Source organism: Argiope bruennichi, chromosome 2, assembly GCF_947563725.1.
Source record: "Argiope bruennichi chromosome 2, qqArgBrue1.1, whole genome shotgun sequence".
Taxonomy (NCBI): domain Eukaryota; kingdom Metazoa; phylum Arthropoda; class Arachnida; order Araneae; family Araneidae; genus Argiope; species Argiope bruennichi.
The window spans coordinates 31,885,065-31,908,945 of NC_079152.1; the positions used below are offsets into that span (position 1 = coordinate 31,885,065).

The 23,881-nt window shown below is 28.5% G+C and overlaps 1 protein-coding gene across 1 annotated transcript in view; it reads left to right on the forward strand.

The window, feature by feature from the left end:
* Positions 1 to 4,451: 4,451 nt before the first annotated feature.
* The window catches only part of LOC129961861 (serine/threonine-protein kinase greatwall-like), a 46,647-nt gene continuing 27,217 nt past the window's right edge, over positions 4,452 to 23,881 (forward strand). Inside the window, exons 1-4 of the mRNA XM_056075459.1 lie at positions 4,452 to 4,588; positions 8,872 to 8,927; positions 20,678 to 20,778; positions 20,866 to 20,957. Of these exons, the coding sequence (XP_055931434.1) occupies positions 4,520 to 4,588; positions 8,872 to 8,927; positions 20,678 to 20,778; positions 20,866 to 20,957 (318 nt within the window). The 5' untranslated portion in view covers positions 4,452 to 4,519. The remainder of the gene's footprint in view (positions 4,589 to 8,871; positions 8,928 to 20,677; positions 20,779 to 20,865; positions 20,958 to 23,881) is intronic.

The window sequence follows — 23,881 nt, forward strand, 5'->3', positions numbered from 1 at the left end:
TTTCGCTAAGCGAATTCTTTCCTCACCTTCTATTTCTGTTTTCAGAAAGAGTAATAAGTTTTTCAGTTTTTCTGAATAAGCATTGCTTTCCGGGTCATGATTTGCTATTATCATTGGATTACGCAGCCATACCCTGAAAATATCTTCAGGTATGCAGGATTCCACCAGGGGGAAAAGCATTGCTGAATACTTGTCTGATGTTAAACCAATTGATTCTAGAGCTCTTAAGTAAGTTTCTAATTTATCATAAATTTGCGACGTGCTTAATTTTCTTTTAGCTTCTAAAGCATTTATTATAACTAATTTTAGTAGCTCACGAACGTAGTATTCAATAAGCAACTCATCCTTTCCGAAACGCGATTTTAAACTTTCTATTGCCTTGCAATAATTCGCATTTGTTGGAGGATAACTGTCTATAATTTCCCGAGCTCTAGTTCCTTCACTTACACATTGGATCAAATATTGAAATTTGTCTTCATTTTCTAATTTATCACATCATGAATACGCTTAAATTGACTCCAGAAAGCCAGCCAATTCTTAATTTCACCGTTAAATTTAACGAGTTCTATTTTAGGTAACTTAAGTTTTCGTTTAATTCTAGGAGAAACAGAACCAACGCTTTCCTTTTCAGCGTAAGAGAGTTTAGTCAAATATATGTCCACATTTACTTTCGCATCAATCATTTTTGTGCTGTATTCTTCGATTTTCATATACTCATCTTCATACTTTTCGGTATCCGAATTTTCCAGAAGAAAACTACATATTTCATTATCTAATTTGGCCAAATCCGAATAAATTAGTTCCAAATTGCAGAAAAGTGATTTAATTTCTTTTTCCTTAGGTTCATCGACCTTTAATCTTTCAATTAAAACATTATACGTTTTCGTAAAGTTAGATCTAATAGGTATTCGCTTCTTAACGGACATCTCCATTTTTATTTCACTACTTAATTCTTATTGCAAATAAAAACAGACGTACCGTATTTTTAGCAATCACGTCCGGGACACCACAATGTTGAGACTCTACCTGAATTTCATTTCATTCAGTCGTTTCTCCGCTAATAAGATTCAAAGATGTGGGATCGTAATGTGAAATAATCCACTCGTTATTAATCTGACTCCATTTTATTATCTCTCTAACTATATACAATTCTATTTACATGCTATATTTATATTTAGTTGCCATATACAAAAACATACATTGGTTTCGCGCGCAGTTAATTCTGATTTTAGAGTTGTAAAAGCAAGTTATAGCTCTAGTATGATTAAAGTTAAAACTAGTTTTTAGCCAAAGGCGCTCGTAACAGTAGTATTTGAAAAGCATCCCTTAGAAAGCTGCTCTCGGTTTTCCAAAAGTGTCGATATCTTCGAGTTTTTCATTGGAGGAACGTGTAAAACTACAATTACAAATGAAAAAGGATTGCAGAAAGAAAAAAAAAGAATAAATTTCTTCTTCAGCTAGAAATAAGTACTTTTTATTTACAAAAAATTAATTGTGGGTGACTTCCGTGCAAGTGCAATAAATAGTATTTTGACAGCCTGTTGTACAACAAATAAGAAGAACTTTAAAAAAATCTCAGTAACTTGGCAAAAGATAAGATAAAACAATGAAATGTATTTTGAATAATAAAAAAGGAACTGGTTCCCTGATTGTGTTTAATTTCCATTAAATATTTTATGAATAAGTTTAATGTTTATGATTTATTTAAAGAAATAAATTTAATCATCAAAATAAAATATGCATAACACGTGTTTTTGATTTATAATGACATTTTTATTTATTCACCTATTTTGATTTAGACGGACTTTGCACTCGAGCATATTCTACTTAAAATCAACATTTTTCTAAATTTCAGAATATTTTTTAGAATTTATTTCAAATTTGTTTGCAACTCAGTGAAGTTTTGTTTGCTCTAATTCGCTGACTGATTCATCAATTATTTTTCTATCATAAATTAAAAAAAGAGAAAATATATATTTTTCCTTGATATCATAAAATAAAGAAGAAAAATATGCTTAAACAGTTCGAGAGCTTAGGGTCTGCTACTTTTGCAAGAAATCCTTCACGAAGAAAAGAGACTCTCCTTGATCTTATGCCCAACTGTTGACATTGTGTTTTAGAGATTTCTGCTCATTTTCGTTTCCTATTTGTCCTCATTTATTAAACCAGTATCTTATATATCAGTCGCTGTTTGTAATTCTATCACATATAATATATTTAAGTACGTTAAAACAATTTCTTCGCAAAATGTTACAATATACAAAATTCTTTTATCGTCTGAAAATATTTTAATTAAAATGAAGATATTAACTGAAGTAGACGATTTTAAAAATTGCCAATGAAATACAGAGATGGGGTATAGTAAAATTAATATCATATTTAGATGTTTGGTTGATTTTGAAAAAAGAATCAAAACTATAATTATGGAAGCTGCTCATAAATTTAGAGAATATTGAAATTGAGTTTGGTGATGAGACGGTACATTTTAAATATATCTGTTGCAATTTCTCGAAATAAATGAAGACAAAATAATTTGTGCAATGGATTCATTTAAACTGATATGTGATAATATGGTACAATAATCATTTCTAAATATAATAATGGTGGTGAAAATTAAAATACCTTATGGTCACAAGTACAAGTGATTCATGATTTTTTTTTTTTTTTTTTTTTGAAATTGAAACTACTGAAGAACCTTTATAGATAGTTAACAAACCAAAAACACCTGCACATATAGACAATAAACATAATGTTGAAAAAAAATTGATTTTCTAGATAACTTAACTAAACCCTTTCCTTAATTGAATTTTTATTTAAAAAATTGAGGAGTTGCCATATAATATAGTACATTATATATTATAAATTAAAATATAAATTGTTTTATAAAATTATGCTGCCTTTTTATTTTGAAAAGTCTGATGGTCTAATTAAAGAGTCTTTAGATTGTGTAAAAAAGTTTTTACATTTTTTTAACATTTTGTTTAAAATTAAATATTTTTGTTATTTTGTGATATAAAAATTTTTATTTAAAAAATCCTTTTACTAAAAAATAATTAAAAAAGTAAGTAGTTTGAAAATTATTAATTCCATTCAAAGTAATTAAAAGTAAAGCTCAAACTATTATCTTTAGTAATAATAAATTTATTAATTCAAAATAATTAATTAATTTAAGTAAGATAACGATAGCAATTTGATTATTTATAGCATGCATTTTTACTAAAAAATGTTATTTAAATATGAAATCAAAGTTAAAAATATATATTGGGCTTTTGAGAGTTCAGAAAGGCGTGCCCTGAAGACTGATTTGACTATAGACCCCTACTGGGCTTAAAAGTTATTGTTAAAAGTCGCTAATAGAATGCAAGACTTTGTTTTCATGCCTTACAATACAGATTTATATACATAATATTATTAAAAAAAAGAGCAGCATAAAATTGGGAAATTAAACTTTTCTCCTTAACATTTTCCAGCCTTTTAGTTATAAATTAAAATAAATAAATGAAGGGGGAAAAAAAAAGAACACACCGACAACCTTTTGATTTTATCTAATTTCTGTTATTAGTTTAGAAATAATAGTAATAACAAAAATCGAAAATATCTCAATTAAAAAAAAAATCAGTTTTTAAGTCAAGTCTTTTAGACATTTTAATTCGTTCCCCCAACCGGCGTCCTTGCATAGGGGTAGCGAATCTTCCCCGTGTTCTGGGTGTTCCGGGTTCGAATCCCGGTTCGGGCATGGTTGTTCTTCATCTGTGTTCTATCTGTGAGGTGTGTGAATGTGCCCCACTGTGAAAAAGGGTTATGCATGCGAATGTGTGAGTTTCATATTCAAATGAGCTAGAAGTCAGACTTCTGACCTCGGGTGCTCAGGGGTCTTTACCCTCAGAAGCTACTACACTCCCTTTCTGTGGTAACGCGGACACGACATTATCATCAATTCTGTCCCCCTCTTTTTAATGTTTTTCTGTCATTTACTCGGAGCATTATTTTGAGCAAAATGATCAGTTTACTACTGGGTCTCCAAGATTTGGATAAATTAGAGAAAATAAGAAATATATTTTACAGAATTAAAAAAAAAGTAATAACAGGAGTTATTTTTCATGAATACGTACAAAATATCAAATTATTCTTTCTCTGTTTAGATAGCACTTTTTTTAAGTTGTGAAATTGAAAGAAAGGAATTGTTCATGTTGTTGGTGGGCTTGTCTAGACAAGCCCACTGACTTGTTTATTGCTGACCATTCTGATCGGATATCTTTTATCATATTCATGGTTCTTTGCGAGAAAAGACTCTTTGAATAATATTTATCCTTTCTTAAAAATAAACAAACAAACGAACGAATAAATATAAAAATAATTATAAACGATATTGGATGTCATTTTTAGTCATTATTATTTTTTTTTCAGTTACGCTTTAATACATCTCAACTCTCCTTAATTTAAAAGTGGATGAAAATAAAAATATTTCGTATCAGCGGCGGGGCTTTTAAATTTTTATATTATTGACACAGGATGAAAAATGGAGACTTCTGCCGTTAATAAAAGTTTCAGTTCATCGTCAGATAGTTTTCCAGAAAAGGCAGTTAAGGTAAAATTGTTAATTTATTCTCTATTCGCAATTAACTTTCTGTAAATTTACTTAGAATATCAAAACTTTCTGCGAATATACACTGAATATCTGAACTAAGAACATATTTTAAAATACAGTTATAGTTCTGGTTATTACAACTTAACACACTGTTTATAGTTTTAAAACCGAATTTCAGGAAATAGAATCGAAAATATAGCTAAATCTGAATTTTTTTTTGATTTTTTTAAAATACTATTTAAAGATAATTTAATTTTTAGTTACACTGATCTTTTATTTGAAATTTAGTTTTAAAAATGATTACAAATATTTAAAAGCAATTAAATATTTGAATGATATATTAAATATTTTGTCACTTTAAAAAATATATTGTCACAGTATCTAGTTTAATTTTGCAGTATATTATATTTTATTGTAGTTGTTTAATAAAGATTTGGCCATATAGGAGAATCAGATACACGGTAGTGAATGGTGCCATTGTAACTTTTTTTTTTTATAATAAATGGCCAAATGTATTGAACTTAAAAAAAATAATAATAATTTTTTTCTTGTTATATTAGTTAGTTTGACGAGTCTTGATAGGTTTGGCTTGAACCTGTCTTGGTGAGACCCTAGCACATAATTCTCCTGTTTATCAAAGATTTATTTTAAGAATATATATATACTATTAGTGAAGAACATTTAATTAAAATAAAAAAAAAACTTATTGATCAAATGATAATTTTATATTATTTAGTTTTGTTTGCCTTTGATTTACTTTATTTTTGTTAGTCAGAATTTGTATGAAATGAAGGATATCATTAAAATCACTCTAACATTATTAAGCTAACATATTATGCAGTGTTGAATATATGCAATAGATTATAAATTTTTTATGATATGATATTATTTTTTATGATATGATAAACAAAATGATTGAATGCACTTAGTGCAATATCATTTGATTTGTAACTGTTATTTTCTTATCAGTGTTGGTAATCTAACCTAAGATTTATTTTTCTTTGAAAATTAGAGAAGGATTTATCTTATTTTCTAAAATTGTATCTTTAATAATTTTAGCTATCATTTTTTTCTCATTAGTCATGAACTCATTAAAGGCCATTCATTAATAAACTTTTAAAGAATTAAACTCAAATATTATTATTGTGACTTTTATTTGTATTGTTTTATAAAAAGCAAAATGTGACTCAAACATTTTGTATGCTGCATCTTCATAAAAGGAATGTATAATTGCTAAGACAGACAAAAAAAAAAAGGGGAGGGGGAAAATATGTGATAGATATTGAAAACTATTTCGTATTAAAATACTAGGGGTAATTTTGAGGAAAAAGCCATTTCAGTTTTGCAAGTTAAACCTCGCACATAATCAAATAACACAACATAAATTAAATAAATCATTATTTTTCTTTATTAATGATATAAAATTGATACTTATCGACAGTAGAGATCATGGAAGTAAAACAGTGTGAAATTGTGGCAGCATTTTAAAATCTCAGCAATATCTTTTACACATGCATATTATTATTATTATTTTGCTGACTATTACAAAAAATGGTTGCAACACATACGGTCTTTAACCTATAAATTTAACAGAATCTGCCATCATGGTTTTATCTGCAATGTACTACTTTATATAGAAGTACAACAAATTATTATTTGTTGTATTTGAGAATAGTAGTGCTGTAAAAATATCTACGAGTTTAACCTACGTTTGTTAAACTGCGTTTGTAATATTTTCTTCAAGACTAGAGAATGACAAAGCAGTCAAAATAACTCATCTTGAAACTAACAGTATACTGACCTTGAGAAAAGTATTCCATCCTCAGATTTTCAAACTTATAAAAAAAAATTGTATGTGATGGATAATGGCATCAAAAAGACATATGATATATATGTTAAATATATTGGAACTTAAAAATTTGATAATATAAAGCAAAATTTAACTTTCTGCCTAGTATGGTGAGCATGCAAAGATTCTCATTTCTATCTGCTTTATGTTAAAAAAAAAAAATCAGTTTAAATGAAAAATTATCAGAAAAGAAGTCTACTGTTATAAAGTATGATGTATAGAGTTATGACTGCAATTGTCATAAGGTAACGATTTACCTGAATTACAAACTAAAACAATATTTAAATGATACATACGTAGATTTTCGTACAACAAAATGAAAGTGTTTTGGAGTTAATGCACAAAGTATGAAAATTTAATTCATAACTTTAACTATTAAGTACATGTAATTAAGCATTTTGATGAAATAATGAAGTTATATTGAATTTCATAAAAACTATTAGCATATTGTTTTAATTTACAACTAAAAATTAATTTTTAAAAAGTTTTAGAAATTAAAGGAACAGAATAGATAATTCAGTTTGATAGTTAATTTTCAATAAAAACCTAATTTTTTGAATTTTAAAATTATTTTATTTATTTATTTATTACAATTATATGCTGCAAGTTAAAAGACGATAAAAAAATTTCAGTTTAATTGGCTAAAAATATAATTATGTGAAAAACCATTCAAAAAGTAACTATTTGTTATTTTTTATATCTAAGTTCATACTTGGGGAAATTTTGTAATGAGGTTTTCAGTGGCATTTGCTTTATATACATACATTCAAATAAAATTAGATATAAAAAGTGGACTTAATTTTTTTAAAAATCTAAACCTTTATATTGCTCACCTTTATATTTCACCTCAATATTGCTGCTTTATATTGCATCACAAAATCCATAATTTTGTGAAGATAAACACTGATCTGATAGTTGAATTATTAAACTGTGAAAATGTGATTTTGATACTTATTAATTTATAGTGATTTTTGTCAATTAGTTGGCAGTTATTTTGTTGATTAAAATAGGATTTTCTTCCTCTAAACTTTGTATAAAAAGCAGTTGTTTTTTTCTTCTTCCAAGTTGGAAGTGCGCTCATAGGGTTGCAATGCCAATTTTGTTTTGGTGCTATATTTGTCGAGTTTTGACTCTTTCACTCTTAATTAAATAGTACTCTGATTTCAATCATTATCAGATCTTTAAATTACAAAAAATTGTTGTGTGAAATTAAATTTTAGAGGTAAGAAGTTGAGTTATTGAGAAATGAACACATTTTTCTTCCATGTCTGTAAATTTGGAAAAATCATTTCTTTTAAAATATTTAGATTTTGAATATATCATTAAAATATTTATGTGATTTATTGCTAATCTCTTTCATTAATGAAAATCATTTGTTTTCTTAGTTTCTCACTTATATAATAACGATATGCTTTTTTTTTTTAATAATCTCAAATTAGTTTCAATTTTGGATGTAATCTTTCATTGAAATGGCTTTTCCATTCTCTATTGACATTTGCATCAATTTCCTTCAGTTGTGAATTTACTATTTTGTAATAGATTTAAAAATATATTTAAACAGATAATTTGAAAAATTCTTAATTTGATTTGCTCTATTAAAATATGCAATCTAAAATATTATTTTAATATTTTCTTGAAAAAATCCGAGTTTCTGAAATTGCCATCAAAACTTTATGAATATCTAATTTAAAAAAGTTGAAGGTCAGATAACAAATCAGTTTTAAAAAATAGTCAATAACTTTTTATGAATATCATAATTATGGGTTTTTATATCAAATTAACTTAATTTTCATAGTATACAGATAAAATATATTTGTTTGATATAAAATTATTTAGAAAACTGAAATTTTATCTTTATACTTACATTTTGTAAAATTAATAATTGATCTTATAAAAAGCAGTACAGGCCATTGTAATTGTATAGGCATTGTTAAAAATTGCAAGCAAAAACAAATGAAAATAAAATAAATAAATATTTAAATGCATATTTCCTTCATTAATTTGCATTGCAAGAAATGAAATAAAAATTATATAATTTGTTGGTAGTGGTTGGAAATTGTTCAGTTTTTTGAGTTCTAAAGAATTTTAAATGTTTGCAGTTTGTTATAGTGATTGTTTCTTGATATGAAATTAGTCAATTTATTAAACTATGGAAATGTACTTAAGCAGCATATTGTGTAGGTTAAGAGGCTTCTTTTGTATGCCTTATGAGATTTGTTATTTAATTTGTGAAATAATTATAATTAAATAAAAATAATATGGACAAATTTGTCATTATTTTTTTAGTACAGATGCTTATTAAAATAATTTTTTTTGAAATTTATTTAATGTATTTCCCACCAGTATTTTTTTTCCTTCTTTTTTGCATAATATTCAGTTTTTTTTCTATGAATAAAATGTTACAGTGATTTGAATTTCACATTTTTTTTCCTAGCTTCCAAGCATTGCTGACTTTACAATAATAAAACCTATAAGTCGAGGAGCTTTTGGGTAAGAATTTTTTATTTATTACTTTAAGAATTGCTCTTTATTTTTCAATATATTAAGAATTATATAACTATTTCATACAAGGGCATTTCTTTTTAAAAATATGGAGTATGATAAATGAAAAAATTAGTATAATTTATTGTTACAGTGCATTATTTTTATTTAATAATTGCAAAGCATTATTAGCATTTTAACTGTTTCCCATTAAAATTGTTGACTGCAAAATTAATTTTTTTTTTTTTTTTTTTTTTTTTTAATTTAACCAAGCAGAAAAGGTTAAAGTAACTTGCAAGACTTTTAAATCATCTTTTAACATATAGAACAAGAACTTGAATGATTAGAGATGCTGTGCAAAAATGGTTAGGAAAGAAAGTTGCTTTTTCATGAGATTGATTGCTGCAGTCATTAAGTGTAACTATTGGTTTTATCATTAATGGATCAGTTACCAAAATGTGCTTCAAGTCCTTTTCTGAGTAAGAAGTTGGTGTAAAATCACCAACCTAGAATTTCACTGACAATTGATGTAGTTAATGTTTGTTTTAGCCTTTTCAACCCAGTAGAAAATTATAGAATAAATTCTGTTACAGTGTACTTTTAATATTTTATAACCATATTCCATTTCATATTTTCTCAACTTGTTTTGTTGTTGAAATATAGATTCAATTTATAATTCCAAATAAATCAGGAATCAGGCACATTTTCTCATTTCAAAGATTGCTTGCTGCAGAAAGACAACATTCATGTTAAATATAAATGGCTTTTTTCCTTGCCATTTTCTGGCTGGTATTCTTGTTAATTAAAAAAAAAAACTGAAAGGAACTATTTGTTAAAAATCTTTACGTTTGAAAAGCACATATTGCTTTCCCAATTATTTTTAAAAACTTTTATGCAATGTTGTTTGAAATCATGGGAATTTATTGTGATAATTTTACTTTTTTTTTTTTTTTTTTACTGCTTACATGTATATTATTCCTCTTAAAAAATGTTTTGCATATATTAAATAACTCATTGCAAGTTTTAAAGGAAAGGTCTTTGATTATTGATAGTAGTTAATATAAATAGAGTATAGAAGAATATGAAATTGTCTTCTCTGACTTCTGTAACTATTTTTCTTTTGCATTTATTATATTTATATTTCTTTTGTTATTTATTAGGTTTTAAAATCTAATAAATAATATTTTTAATTAAAAAAAACTGCATATCTGGATTTATTAACTTAGTGATTATAACTAATATTTTAGTCCTTGTCAAATTAAAGTTTTATTTAGTCGGGAAAAAAAAGAAGCTCAAAACGCATATCTAGTTTTCATTACTATATTATGAAATACACAATTGTCGTATGAAAAAAGGGTGTACTATCATATAGCGGCTGTGTTAGCTTTATCACATCTATATAAGGTTTATGAACTGACTTAGAGAAAATAATAGCAATAAAATAATGCTGGCCCTATGGTGAAACGATATTGAGCGTTATGAGATTCCAATCTGCAAATAGATAGAATCCCGACGGAAAAATACTCCGATAGCAGTTCATGACATTGGTAGATATTTCGGAATGATAAACACTTTAAATATGATTAAAGATCAGTTGCACTGGGTCCATGCCTGTGAAGCTCGAAAGAGAAAGTAAATATTGAGACGATTATGACGTAATGCATGTGCCCCATTGGACAGAAATGTTTTGCCATATTCGGATCTTTATCCGTGGCATCTAAAAACCATCTATACATACTGGCAATTATGGACGATTTTACACAACAGCCTGAAGCTGTACTTATAGTGTATCAAGAATCATCGAAAATTGATGATGTACTCTTGGAAAATTTGTAGCATATTTTGGTATACCCCTCATACGATATTAAAATCCAGATATAATTTATATTCATTATTTCCTTTACTATGTAAATTTCTGTTCTGCAGCATTGCATTCACAGTCAGTTGATGGTATGGCAGAAAGGTACAACCGAAATATTCTGAACTGTTTGTCAGTATTTTATTTCAAGGAATCAGACATATGCATACCGCTACTTCTCATGGCCTACGAAAATGCTAAGCATGAAACAAACTGGGAAACATCTACAATTTCAGATCGACATACATTCCAGGCACCTCAACAAGCATCATGGCAATTTATTAACCGCCAGGCTTCTTTTCTGTTTTTTAATTATTGGAGATTAGCTTCTTCGGGGCTAGTTTCTTCATCAACCTCATTCTTAGAACTGCTCGAGTTATTGAATGCGGCGAAGCTTAGCTAGCTCTGTAATATCTGCGATGCATGCTATTATATGTTCGTGTTCCATTGTTATTGAGCTTTATATGATATAAGCATACTTCAAACATTTAAATTTGTGACTCTTTAAATTAAATTATTATAATCCAAGTGTGTTTTCTTTCACTGCTGAAAGATGGCGCACGATGCAGCAGTTTGTGTACTGTTGTGCAACGAAAAGGAAACATATTTTTTCACTTTTTAATTGTACTCAAAACTTGCCTTTTGCTTTAAAAAAATACAAAGATAAAATTTGGCTGTTTATCGATCTGCATATTCGAATGCATGTAAACGCGATACCTGTAAAAAGTAATGACTTAGGTAACTAAAATTCGGCATGTGATCTTGATACTAAATTTGTAGACTTATCCCAATGTTTGCTGTTAATCGGACGACAAAAAGATGTTCAACATGGTTACTCTATTTTCTTCACTATACTATGAAATGCGAAATATTCGTGCCTTCACGTTCTGTAATTTTTATCCGAAAAGTGGAAGGGTATATCACGTTTGTTTAGGGAGTGTGGGAGAAAATTTCAAGGAGACCATTCCTACTAATTGTTCTTTAGATGAAAAAATTAAGGGCTTCAATGCATTTGGAGGACTTAGTTGGAGACTAGGAAATTGTCTTAAATTTCATGTGGAATCTTTTTTTTTTTTTTTTTTCCCAATTGAAAATAGTTTTTTTTTTTTTAAAATTAGAAAACATTACTGATTCAAATACAGGTTAGAAGTATTTCTTGGAAATATATATTGTTTTAATTAGTGAAAAATGCCAACATTAATGTTTAGTTTATAGCGGAGATTAAGTCTAGATTGTTGATAGTGTGATTGATTTATGTCCTAATTTCCCAGTAGATGAATCCAAATCTTTACACAATCAGATTTTTAAATTTGAATAATTTTCTAAGAATTTCAAATATTTAATCTCTTTGTGGAACCTTAAAATTCTGATATAGGGTAATAAAATTTTTAATTTTTTTTTTCTGAATCTAAAAGGCAATTTTTGGCAGTAATTAGAAATTTCGAATTTAAAAAAAAAAAGGAGGGGGCAGTTTTTTGTTTTACTTTTATAAAAGATTCACCCTGAAGTAAGTATGCTAGATGAAATCTAAAGTTATTCAAAACGTTTCCTTGCCGTTCCGCTTAAAAATGAAGTCTTAATAAATTTAATAACTTAAATAACTCTCTTATCGCTTTAAAATAGTGTATTAATCTAATTATTTCCACTTGCTAATCTAAATACAAGTTACAAAAATTTAGGATCTTCTGTAAATATTCCTTTCTGATTAGTGATTCTCTTACATTGTTTAATCGCCTTGAAGTATCATAGCGAATTGAATTTTTTACCTCCATTTTTATATTCAAATGTTTTATTTTGTGTTTTGTAAGTTTACATGTACAGGAACCGTATAAGGGAATTATATATATATATATATATATATATATATATATATATATATATATATATATATATATATATATATATATATATATATATATATATATATATATATATATATATATATATACTAGCCGCCTTTGGCGACCAGCCGGTTCGCCAATCTTAATGTTCGTTAAAATTTTAATAATTAAATATTTTATGCAATTCCAACTTTAATAGATTCTTCAGCAGAATATTTTAAAACTTCAAATTTTGATAGTCATATAATTCACTCACAATATTATAAAGGCCTTCAGTCATAACGTGATATGTATCTCTCTAATTTTCTGTTGCCCCTCGTAGAATTTATGCTTTAAATTAAAGTGTAAATGATTAATCTGCAATTAATATAATAATATTTTTTACTGAAACAAAGCATTTTTTTTAATAATATGATTACTGATAATAGAGTCACTGAGCGTTTAAACTTTATGGGCACTAAAGAATATCTTTCTTAATTTATGTAATATCTCAAGAATTTGTCAACAAAGTTTCTCAGATTCATCATGAACAGATCGATTAATGAACAATGTTTCATTTTAAATGCATCAAACACTAAGAAAATAAAATGAATCGTTTAAAATAATCGGTCGAAAACAGGTTTTAAAAAAACTACTTAAAAAACGATGTACTTAAAACTATAAGCATATACAAAAAAATATATAACTAACATAAATACAATTTAATTACAAAAGTACACAAGTAACCTAAAAATAATTTAAATCATTAAAAACAGGTTAAAAAAAAACTACTTAAAAAACGATGTACTTAAAACTATAAACATATGCAAAAAATATATAACTAACATATATACAATTTACTTACAAAAGCATGCAACTAATCTAAAAATAATTTAAATCGTCCGTTGAAAGTGGTTGTCATGACAACAATCAGAACAATGCGCATGCGTGAATTTTCTTCGCCAGTTAGGTAACCAGGGGTGTTTGTGCTCCGGGGAAACCCCGGAATTCCGGGGATTTTGAACTTCGATCCCCGGAAATTCCGGGGATCGTCGTTCAAAAGGAAGTAGGAATAATAATGAATTATTTATTTTGATCTGGGTAATTTTGTTTGCTTTTAAAGTAGAAAACGCAAGGTCAGTGTGTGTGGTGAAAACTTTTCCTTTCTTTCTCCAAAGGCAGTGATAATGCGTGGAAAGGGGGAAAAACTTCTTTTTTGTTCTTTCCTTATTGCGAGTTATGACTCATTCCCCCGGTTCTCGGACATTCTCTTCTGGATTCTTTTCGGCAAGTAGGCGCGGCAGAAAAAAAAGGGGGAGATTTCGTTCGACCAGATGTGCGATAACGTGACTCTGGGTTCAAAGGTCTTATCTCTACTGGCGTGGCGCCAATAAGTAGAGAAGGGGGATTTTTCGCCGTATTAGCTATTTGTCATTGATCGCTTCGGAACTTTTTTTTCTTCGCTGTGTAAAATTTTCGTTTCATTTATTGATGCACGTGTAAATTTTTCGTTTCGCTTATTGAAATATTTTTTTATTTATGTACGCAAGAGAATTTCATTTAGAAATTTCAGCATATGAAACAGAAATTACCCCTTAAAAATTCATATCTAATTAGTTTTACAGCATTAGATCCAGAGCTAAGAGGTAAAACCAGTACAATATTAGCTTTTGAAAAATTATCATCTTTTATGTCCCATATTTTTAGTGATAATGAAAAGTCAAAAGTAGAAGCTGAAATAAGGTTATACCAGAGTGATATTGATATCAAAAAAGAAATGCTCTACACATCTGATGAAAGTGGAAATCAAGTCAAGTGTACAATTGATAAATATTGGTCTAAAGTTTTTAATTTAAAAGATGATTTTACAAATGATTATAAGTATCCTACATTGGCTAAATTGGTCAAAGCCTGCCTTAGCTGCTTCCATGGCCCATTAGTGGAAAGTGCATTCAACTTAATGGATACACTTGTCACTGACTATAGAACCTCTCTTAAGATTGATTCCCTAGATGCAGTGCAGACTATTAAATATGATTTAATGGCTTCTAAAGAAACCTCATGTGAAAAATATGGCTCAAAAAATCCAATGACTGATCCAATTCACAAAGATCTCTTACTGAATATGAACAGAAGTTGGAAAACATATCAAGAGGACTTAAAAACATGTATTTCAGATGAGTCACCTATAAAAGTCTCTGAAAAACCTTCTACATTAGCAGAAAAGCAAACTGCTTCTACCTCTGCATGTGCAGTTCTCGAGGAAATTTCTTCAACTGTAAATGAGGAAAATAAAAGTCAACCTTCCTGCAATTATGAAGTTCACCACAAAAGAAAGACAAGCCCACAAACATCAGAAAATAAAAAAAAAAAGCAGCAGAAATTAGATAATTTTTTTAAAAGAATTAATTCAGGTAATTTAAAAGATTTGCATAAAATGTAGTAGTTTATATGTTTGAAAATTTATGGTTATTAATTTTGCAAAAAAAGTAATTCATTGAACTTTTATAATTAGGTCATTCAATACTTCATAATTGTAATTTTTCATTTCTCCCCCCCCCCCTTCTCGAAACTCCAAAATGCCGCTAGTAAGTCCGTAAAAGTTTCCGGGGATTTTTTGGGGTCCCACAAACACCCCTGGGTAACGCAAATGCGTGAATTTTTCTACGCCAGTTGGGGTAACGCTAGGCAGATTATACATTTTTAATTTCCTTTATTCTGTGTTATTTTAATTCAAAAGTACTTCAGAATGAATCTGAAACATGGATTAATTAACAATGTTTAATTTTAAATGCATCAAACATTAAGAAAATAAACAGAATCGTTTAAAACAATCCACCGAAAAATATTAACCAGAGCCTCATTATTGTTGGGTGAAAAAAGAAACGGAAGCCTTACTCATTTGGCGGTGGGGGAAATGGAAGTTTTTTTTTGGCGGAAAGGTTGGCGGTGGGGAAAATGGAAGATTTTTTTGGCGGGAAAGTTAGTTTTTAATTAATAATTAAAATTCTAATTAAAATTTCAAAAAAAGGGACCCCAGGTGCACATTCCCGACCTCTAAGGTATACATGTACCAAATTTGATAGCTGTATGTCAAATGACCTGGCCTGTAGAGCGCCAACACACACACACACACACACATTGAGCTTTATTATAAGTACTAGCCGCCTTTGGCGACCAGCCGGTTCGCCAATCTTAATGTTCGTTAAAATTTTCATAATTAAATATTTTATGCAATTCCTACTTTAATAGCTTCATCAAAATATTTTAAAACTTCAAATTTTGATAGGCATATAATTCACTCATATTATAAACGCCTTCAGTCATAACGTAATATGTATCTCTCTCATTTTCTGTTGGCTCCCATAGAATTTATGCTTTAAATTAAAGTGGAAAGGATTAATCTGCAATTAATATAATAATATTTTTTACTGAAACAAAGTATTTTTTTTTGTAATATGATTATTGAAAACAGTCACTGAGTGTTTAAACTTTATGGGCACTAAAGAATATCTTTCTTAATTTATGTAATATTTCAAAAATTTGTCAACAAAATTTTCTCAGATTCATCATGACCAAATTGATTAATTAACAATGTTTAATTTTAAATGTATCAAACACTAAAAAACAAAAACAAACAAAAAAAAACGAATCGTTTAAAATAATCGGTTGAAAACAGGTTAAAAAAAAACTACTTAAAAGACGATGGTCTTAAAACTATAAGCATACACAAAAAATATATAACTAACATAAATACACTTTAATTACAAAAGCATGCAACTAATCTAAAAATAATTTAAATCGTCCGTTGATATTGGTTGTCATGTCAACAATCAGAACACAATGCGCATGCGTGAATTTACAACGCTAGTTACGGTAACGCAAATGCGTGAGTTTTTCTAAGCCAGTTGGGGTAACGCTCTGCAGATTAGAAATTTTTATTTCCTTTATTCTGTTTTATTTTAATTCAAAAGTATTTCAGAATTAATCTGAAATATCGATTAATTAACAATGTTTAATTTTAAATGCATCAAACATTACGAAAATAAACAGAATCCTTTGAAATAATCAGCCGAAAAATCTTAAGCCTAGCCTCATTACTGTTGGGGGAAAAAACTGAACTCTTACTTATTTGGTGGTAGGGAAAATGAATAATTTTTTGTCGAGAAAGTTAGCTTTTAATTAATAATTAAAATTCTAATTAAAAATTCAAAAAAAGGGACCCCAGGTGCACATTCCCGACCTCTAAGGTATACATGTACCAAATTTGGTAGCTGTAGGTCAAATGGTCTTTTCTGTGAGCGGCAACACACACACACACACACACACATTGAACTTTATATATAAGTATAGATGTTTTTTTAAAGCAAGCGAAGAGGGGAAAAAAACTATTCTAAAAAATTAGGTAAAGCAGGTGTTCTTATTAAATAAATAATTTTTTTTAAAAATTAAACGAAAAAGGGGAAAAGTTATTCTATAAAATTCTGTAAAGCAGATGTTCTGTCTTAGAAACTTCTTTTCCCTTTCCAGCTGCGTTGCCATAAAAACCGGCGCACAGCTGTTTACACGTTTATGTTTATCTATTCAGATTTTATAACATCTAATCAGAGTAACGGTGAATATCAGTGTGTTCGTGTTCTTCAATAAATGTTAATTTTTTTTTAATAACATGATTAACGAAAACAGAGTCACTGATCATTTAAACCTTATGGGAACTAAAAAAATATCTTTCTTAATTTATGTAATATCTCAAGAATTTGTCGACCAGCCGGTTCGCCAATCTTAATGTTCCTTAACATTTTTATATTTAAATATTTTATGCAATTCCTACTTTAATAGCTTCTTCATCAAAATATTTTAAAACTTCAAATTTTGATAGTCATATAATTCACTCATAATATTATAAAGGCCTTCAGTCATAACGTAATATGTATCTCTCTAATTTTCTGTTAGCACCCGTAGAATTTATGCTTTAAATTAAAGTGGAAAGAATTTATCTTCAATTAATATAATAATATTTTTTACTGAAACAAAGCATTTTTTTATAATCTGATTACTGAAAATAGAATCACTCAGCGTTTAAACTTTATGGGCACTAAAGAATATCTTTTTTAATTTATGTAATATCTCAAGAGTTGGTCAACAAAATTTTCTTAGATTCATTATGAGCAGACCGATTCATTAACAATGTTTAAATTTAAATGCATCAAACACTAAGAAAATAAAACGAATCATTTAAAATAAACGGTTGAAAACAGGTTTTAAAACAACTACTTAGAAAACGATGTACTTAAAACTATAAGCATATACAAAAAATATATAACTAACATAAATACAATTTACTTACAAAAGCATGCAACTAACCCAAAAATAATTTAAATCATCCATTGATAACGTTGTCGTGGCAACAATCAGAACAGAATGCGCATGCGTGAATTTTCTTCGCCGGTTACGTAACGCAAATACGTGATTTTTTTCTACGCCAGTTGGGGTAACGCTATGCGGATTAGAAATTTTTAATTTCCTTTATTCTGTTTTATTTTAATTCAAAAGTACTTCAGAATGAATCTGAAAGATTGATTCATTAACAATGTTTAATTTTAAATGCATCAAACATTAAGAAAATAAACAGAACCGATTGAAATAATCCGCCGAAAAATTTTAACCCTAGCCTCATTACTGTTGGGAGAAAAAAAAAACTGAAGCCTTTCTCGTTTGGCGCTGGGGATAATGGAAGATTTTTTTGGCGGAAAAGTTGGCGGTGGGGAAAATGGAAGATTTTTTTGGCGCGAAAGTTAGTTTTTAATTAATAATTAAAATTCTAATTAAAATTTCAAAAAAGGGACCCCAGGTGCACATTCCCGACCTCTAAGGTATACATGTACCAAATTTGATAGCTGTATGTCAAATGACCTGGCCTGTAGAGCGCCAACACACACACACACACACACACACACACACACACACACACACACACACACACACACACACACACACACATTGAGCTTTATTATAAGTATATAGATAGATATATATAGTTATGATACCTCTCCTTAATTTACATTTATTATCTGTTTTGAAGTCTTACACATAATTGTTCTTAAGTGAACAAGTGGGAGTAGTCATCCCAAAACTTTCTCGCATACTTTCTAATAAAGGTATTATACCGGAGGACGTCTTGCATAGTAGTTGGCGTACAATAGTTACGAAATATTAACCTATGGTGTGAATTTAGCATTCCGTGTCATCCTTGGCCAGTTATTTGACAATTAAGCTTTGGCATGCGGTTACTAACATCCGAAAATCAAATCTATGTTTTAGACTCGTTTTTCCCAATCGATTGAAACAAAACTTTGTTTAAAAGCTACAATTGTAGTTACAAAATCTCATTACAAATTTCATATATTTAACTCATTGCGTTTTTGAATTATCGCTTTTATATATTTTTGAAAGTACAGATCGACAGGCGGTCAACCCCTTATTGGATTTGGATCGAAATGTATCAGATGGCTACACTATAGATGTTAAATCTGTGTTCCGAATTTCATCCATCTAGATCTCTTCGTTTTATAGTTATCGCGTTAACTTATATTCGAACAGCCAGACAGACATACTTCCTCTGAACGAATTTCGTCTGAAATTTGATAGATATCTACGAATTCGATGTGAAGACCATATACCTAATTTCATCTGTCTAATTCAAAGAATTTTAAGTTATCTTTGTCACAAACAGGCATTTTCTAAAAATGTGCTTTTTGAATTCAAGGAGGTCTAAAATGAGGAGATCTGTCAAAATCTCGAATTCGAATATTTTGACGATTACAATACTCCCTATGTACTACGTCTAGGAGAAAGTAAAAAGCAAAGAATTCTTTTTTGTTGTGACAAAAAATAAGCACACGTACCAAGAAGAGACAGAAGTGCCACACTAATTACAAGAGGTTCTACTATGGTATGTGTCAAGATAACAATAAACCAGAAATGAGTTTTGGGAAGATGTATTTCTCAAACTCTAAGAATGATAGATAATGCGCGTTTAAGTAATTTTTTCATTTTTTAAAAATTTCTAGTGTACGAAATATAGAGAAATTATTATAATCGTCAAAATATTCGAGATTTTGACGAATCTTCACCTTCTTTCTTTTAGACCTTCCTGAGTTTGAAAAACATATTTTTGGCATCATATCTATCTGTCTGTCTGCGGAAATGATAACGCAGAAAAGGCTTTAAGCTAGATGGGTGAAATTTGGCATATGGGCTTTCGACCAAATCTGTAGATTTCGATCAAATTTTGAACAAAATTCATTTACAGGTAGTCTGTCTGTTCGATTACAAGTGAACTTGACAGCTCCAAAGCACAAAGATCTAGGTTGACAACATATAGTACATAAGCTTGTCAAACATATTCTTATCAAATTTTGAACCCAATCTGCCAAATGATTGACCGTCTATCAGTCTGTAGTTTCACATGCATGTAAATGCAATAATTTACAAGTGGAATGACTTGAATTAAGGAAATGTGATATGTTATCTTGTGACTACAACTATAGTTCCCTTTCAAATTTTAGTTTGATGAAGTCGGCAGAAAAGTTGTTCAAAATACATATTTGCACAATACATTCAATAACAAGGTTAGATTCACCCCAGAGATTTATATTTCGTAACTATTCTTCGCTAATGCCATGCAAGGTATTTGCAATATTACCCAAAGGCCATAACTTCATATGAGGGGGAGGGGATAAAACCTTAATTGGAGAGGAATTGCAAGAAAGTTTGAGAGAACTACTCCAGCTCATTTAATAATATATTTTAAGTTTATTTTAATAAGTTGTTAAGTATGGTAAATTATCATTTAAAGCTGATGTCATGTTTCCACTAAAATTACGCTATTATAATACTATAAGTTTTAAAATTATGCTGAAATGAATAAATAAATGAAATCATAAATTTTAAAATATGAAATCATGCTTATTTAGAATTATGCTGAATATGCAATAAATTATTTAATTCTCTTTAAAATTATGTTATAAACATATATAATATGTTCATGGCATGTATTAAATGCTTTTTTTTTCTCACAGGAAAGTGTACCTGTGTCATAAAAAAGAGAAGCCAGATCAAATATTTGCAGTGAAGGTAATGAAAAAAGAAACTATGGTTAATAAAAACATGATGAAACAAGGTAACTTTTAGTTTCATGAATAATTTTTAATGTGCATTTTATAATTTATTTTCACAATATTTGAAATTGTTATTATCTTTTATGTAGTGTTGACTGAAAGAAATGCATTAGCTTTAAGTAGAAGTCCATTTGTTGTACAACTTTTTTATTCCATGCAGTCCAAAAATAGCATATTTTTGGTGAGTTACACTTATTTTAATGGATTGACCTTACAGCATTAATATTTTTCAATGATTTATGTACCTAATTATAAAGTCTATATTTTTGACAATAGTAAGTTTATTGGAATATAAATTTAAAATCAAATATTTTAAATTTATTTAATGATTCCTTTAAATCATTGTATATGAGTGTAGAGCTACAATTAAAGAAAAATGTAAAAAATCCTTTGGTGATATATAATTCACTTAGAATATAGGTACTTTAAAGTATTCTTATTTATGTATCAAAATTTTCTTTAAAGAAATTCTAATATAATTAATAAATTTGTGTTTTAAATTATAAATATACAGGGTGGTTATAATTAAAGTGCAAGTGTTTGAAGGACTGTAAAAGAAAAACTACTTGGAGTATGTTGAAGAAATTTGGTATATGTTATATTTACAACATGGGGAAATTAATAACACAATAAAAAAAATTAGTTCATTTTTTTACGATAGATGGTGTTAAAGATTATTAAAACGTTGTTTTTACTCTGTACTGTGTCAAATGAATACCACTTCAATTTTAAAATCATTATGATGATAAAAGTAATGTATCTTTAAGCTATAGCCATGCCTATCAAAAATAGAACGTGTTCTGTTAGTAAAATATTATTACCAAAAGAATAACATATAGTGCTGCTTTGAAAGAATATCGCTGTCCTAAAGATTTGAGAAAAGGACCGATGTCTGTGAATGGTTTAAAGAAAATGATTAATAAATTCGAACTCGGGTTCCAGGGAGAACTCGGAGTGCTCCCTGGAACTAGAGGAAGAAGATATGTGAATCCGGAAGTTGTAGAAGAAATTAGGGAAGCAATTGATTCAGGGTTAGTGGATGAGCGACCTGTAAGTGCTAGAAGTGCATCAAGACTTTATCAAAACCATGGGCGACCGTACGCAAAACCTTGCGCTACATTTTAAGACGCTATCCGTATAAAATTAAAATTTTGCAACACTTGCAAACCAGGCGATCCACAACAAAGAATTGATTTTGCCAACTTCATTCTTGCCAAAATTGATAAAGACGAATCATAGACAAAAGATTTTATGGACTGAAGAGGCGCATTTTGCTTTATCGGGACAAGTCAACACCCATAACTGTCCCAAGCAGCAAAAGATCGTTGGCCAACCATTGGCCAAGTATCGCCCCACGGAACGAGCGAGATTGGGGCGAGATCGCCTCCGATCTCGCCCCGACATTGGTCATGTCCCCCGGCGGTACGCCGCGCGATGGTCGCCCCGACTTGTTTTCGACGAATTTGCCGATCCTTTGGCGACTTGTTATTATCACGGGCGACGTTATACCAAGCATTTCGCGACCTGTTTTATCAATGGGCGACCCAATACCAATCATTTCCCGATGTGTTTTAACAATCGGCGACCCAATACCAATCATTTCCCCATGTGTTTTAACAATCGGCGACCCAATACCAATCATTTCCCCATGTGTTTTAACAATCGGCGACCCAATACCAATCATTTCCCCATGTGTTTTAGCAATGGGTGACCCAATACCAATCATTTCCCCATGTATTTTAGCAATGGGCAACCAAATGCCAATCAATAGGCAATTTATTTCTGAACACTTGCTGGTGTCAAATTGAAATATTAGTTTAATGGTTATTCAATTTTCTCAAACTCTAGAAACTAGTGTCATAATATTTAAAACTATCATACTTAAAAAATTTTGTCAAAAGACTGAAAATACGAGATATTTTGAATAGTTTACTTTTCTTTTTTACCTATTAATAGTAGTGTTTGTTATTTATTTTGATAAATTTAAAATTCCATAAAATACTTGTTTTCGATAAAAATTCATGGAAAATGTCATTCTAACAATTCTTCCAACCTTTTTTTAACTATTATTATAGCATAGATTTTACCACAATCTTACCCTATAAAATGTTTAAATGACATTTTTTTACTGCTCTTTAAAAAAAATAAACAAATGTTAAAATTATCTGAAATAATTTTAAATTTGATCACCTCAACATCTATTTACATATAAGATTTATTGCCTATATCATCTGTTTTTAAAAGCTATTTTATAAAAATTCGAAACAGAAAAATATATAATTCTTATTAATTTTTTTTTTTTTTTTTACTATACACACTTTTATATTGCTTAATGTGAACAATAAACAAATAATTCCTAAAGAATAATGAATAAAACACAAATTCCTATTTTAACACCCTAAAATTTAATGCATTGGTTAAAAATAGTTTAAAACACTAAATTATATAATTCCTATTATATGTTTCTTCAATAGAAAATATTTTACAAGCACAAATTAATAAGTTACTTCAAATTTCTAATATTTTCATAATTTATGTTTAGTGAGGTTTAGATTCGTAGCAAAATAACAAAATTTGATCAATGTTAAACCCCGAATATTTCACAAATATGTTTCATAAAAATTTCATATACAAAAATGTAACGCTTCTTTCAGTTTTACTGATTCTATTTACTATTGATTTTACAAAATTACTTCATGAAAAAATTTTATACCTCATTATAAATTTTAGTGTTAGCTAATGTCCAATAGATAACATTTTACAAGCACAAAATAATAATTTACTTCAAATTTCTAATATTTTTTTATTATCTATGATTAGTTTAGTTTTATGGCACAAGAATTAAATTTGATCTTTGATTAACACTGAATATTTCTCAAAAATTCCATACACAAAAATGCAGCACTTCTTTCAATTCTACAAAATTCCTTATATTTACTATTAACATGCAAAGTTTCTTCAAGTTGTAGAAATTTTACACATTATAAATGTTAGTGTCGGTTGATGTCCAACATACAACATTTTACAAGCACAAATTAATAATTTACTTCAAATTTCTAATATTTTCTTGATCTATATTTAGTTGTTTGGTTTTGTAGCACAAGA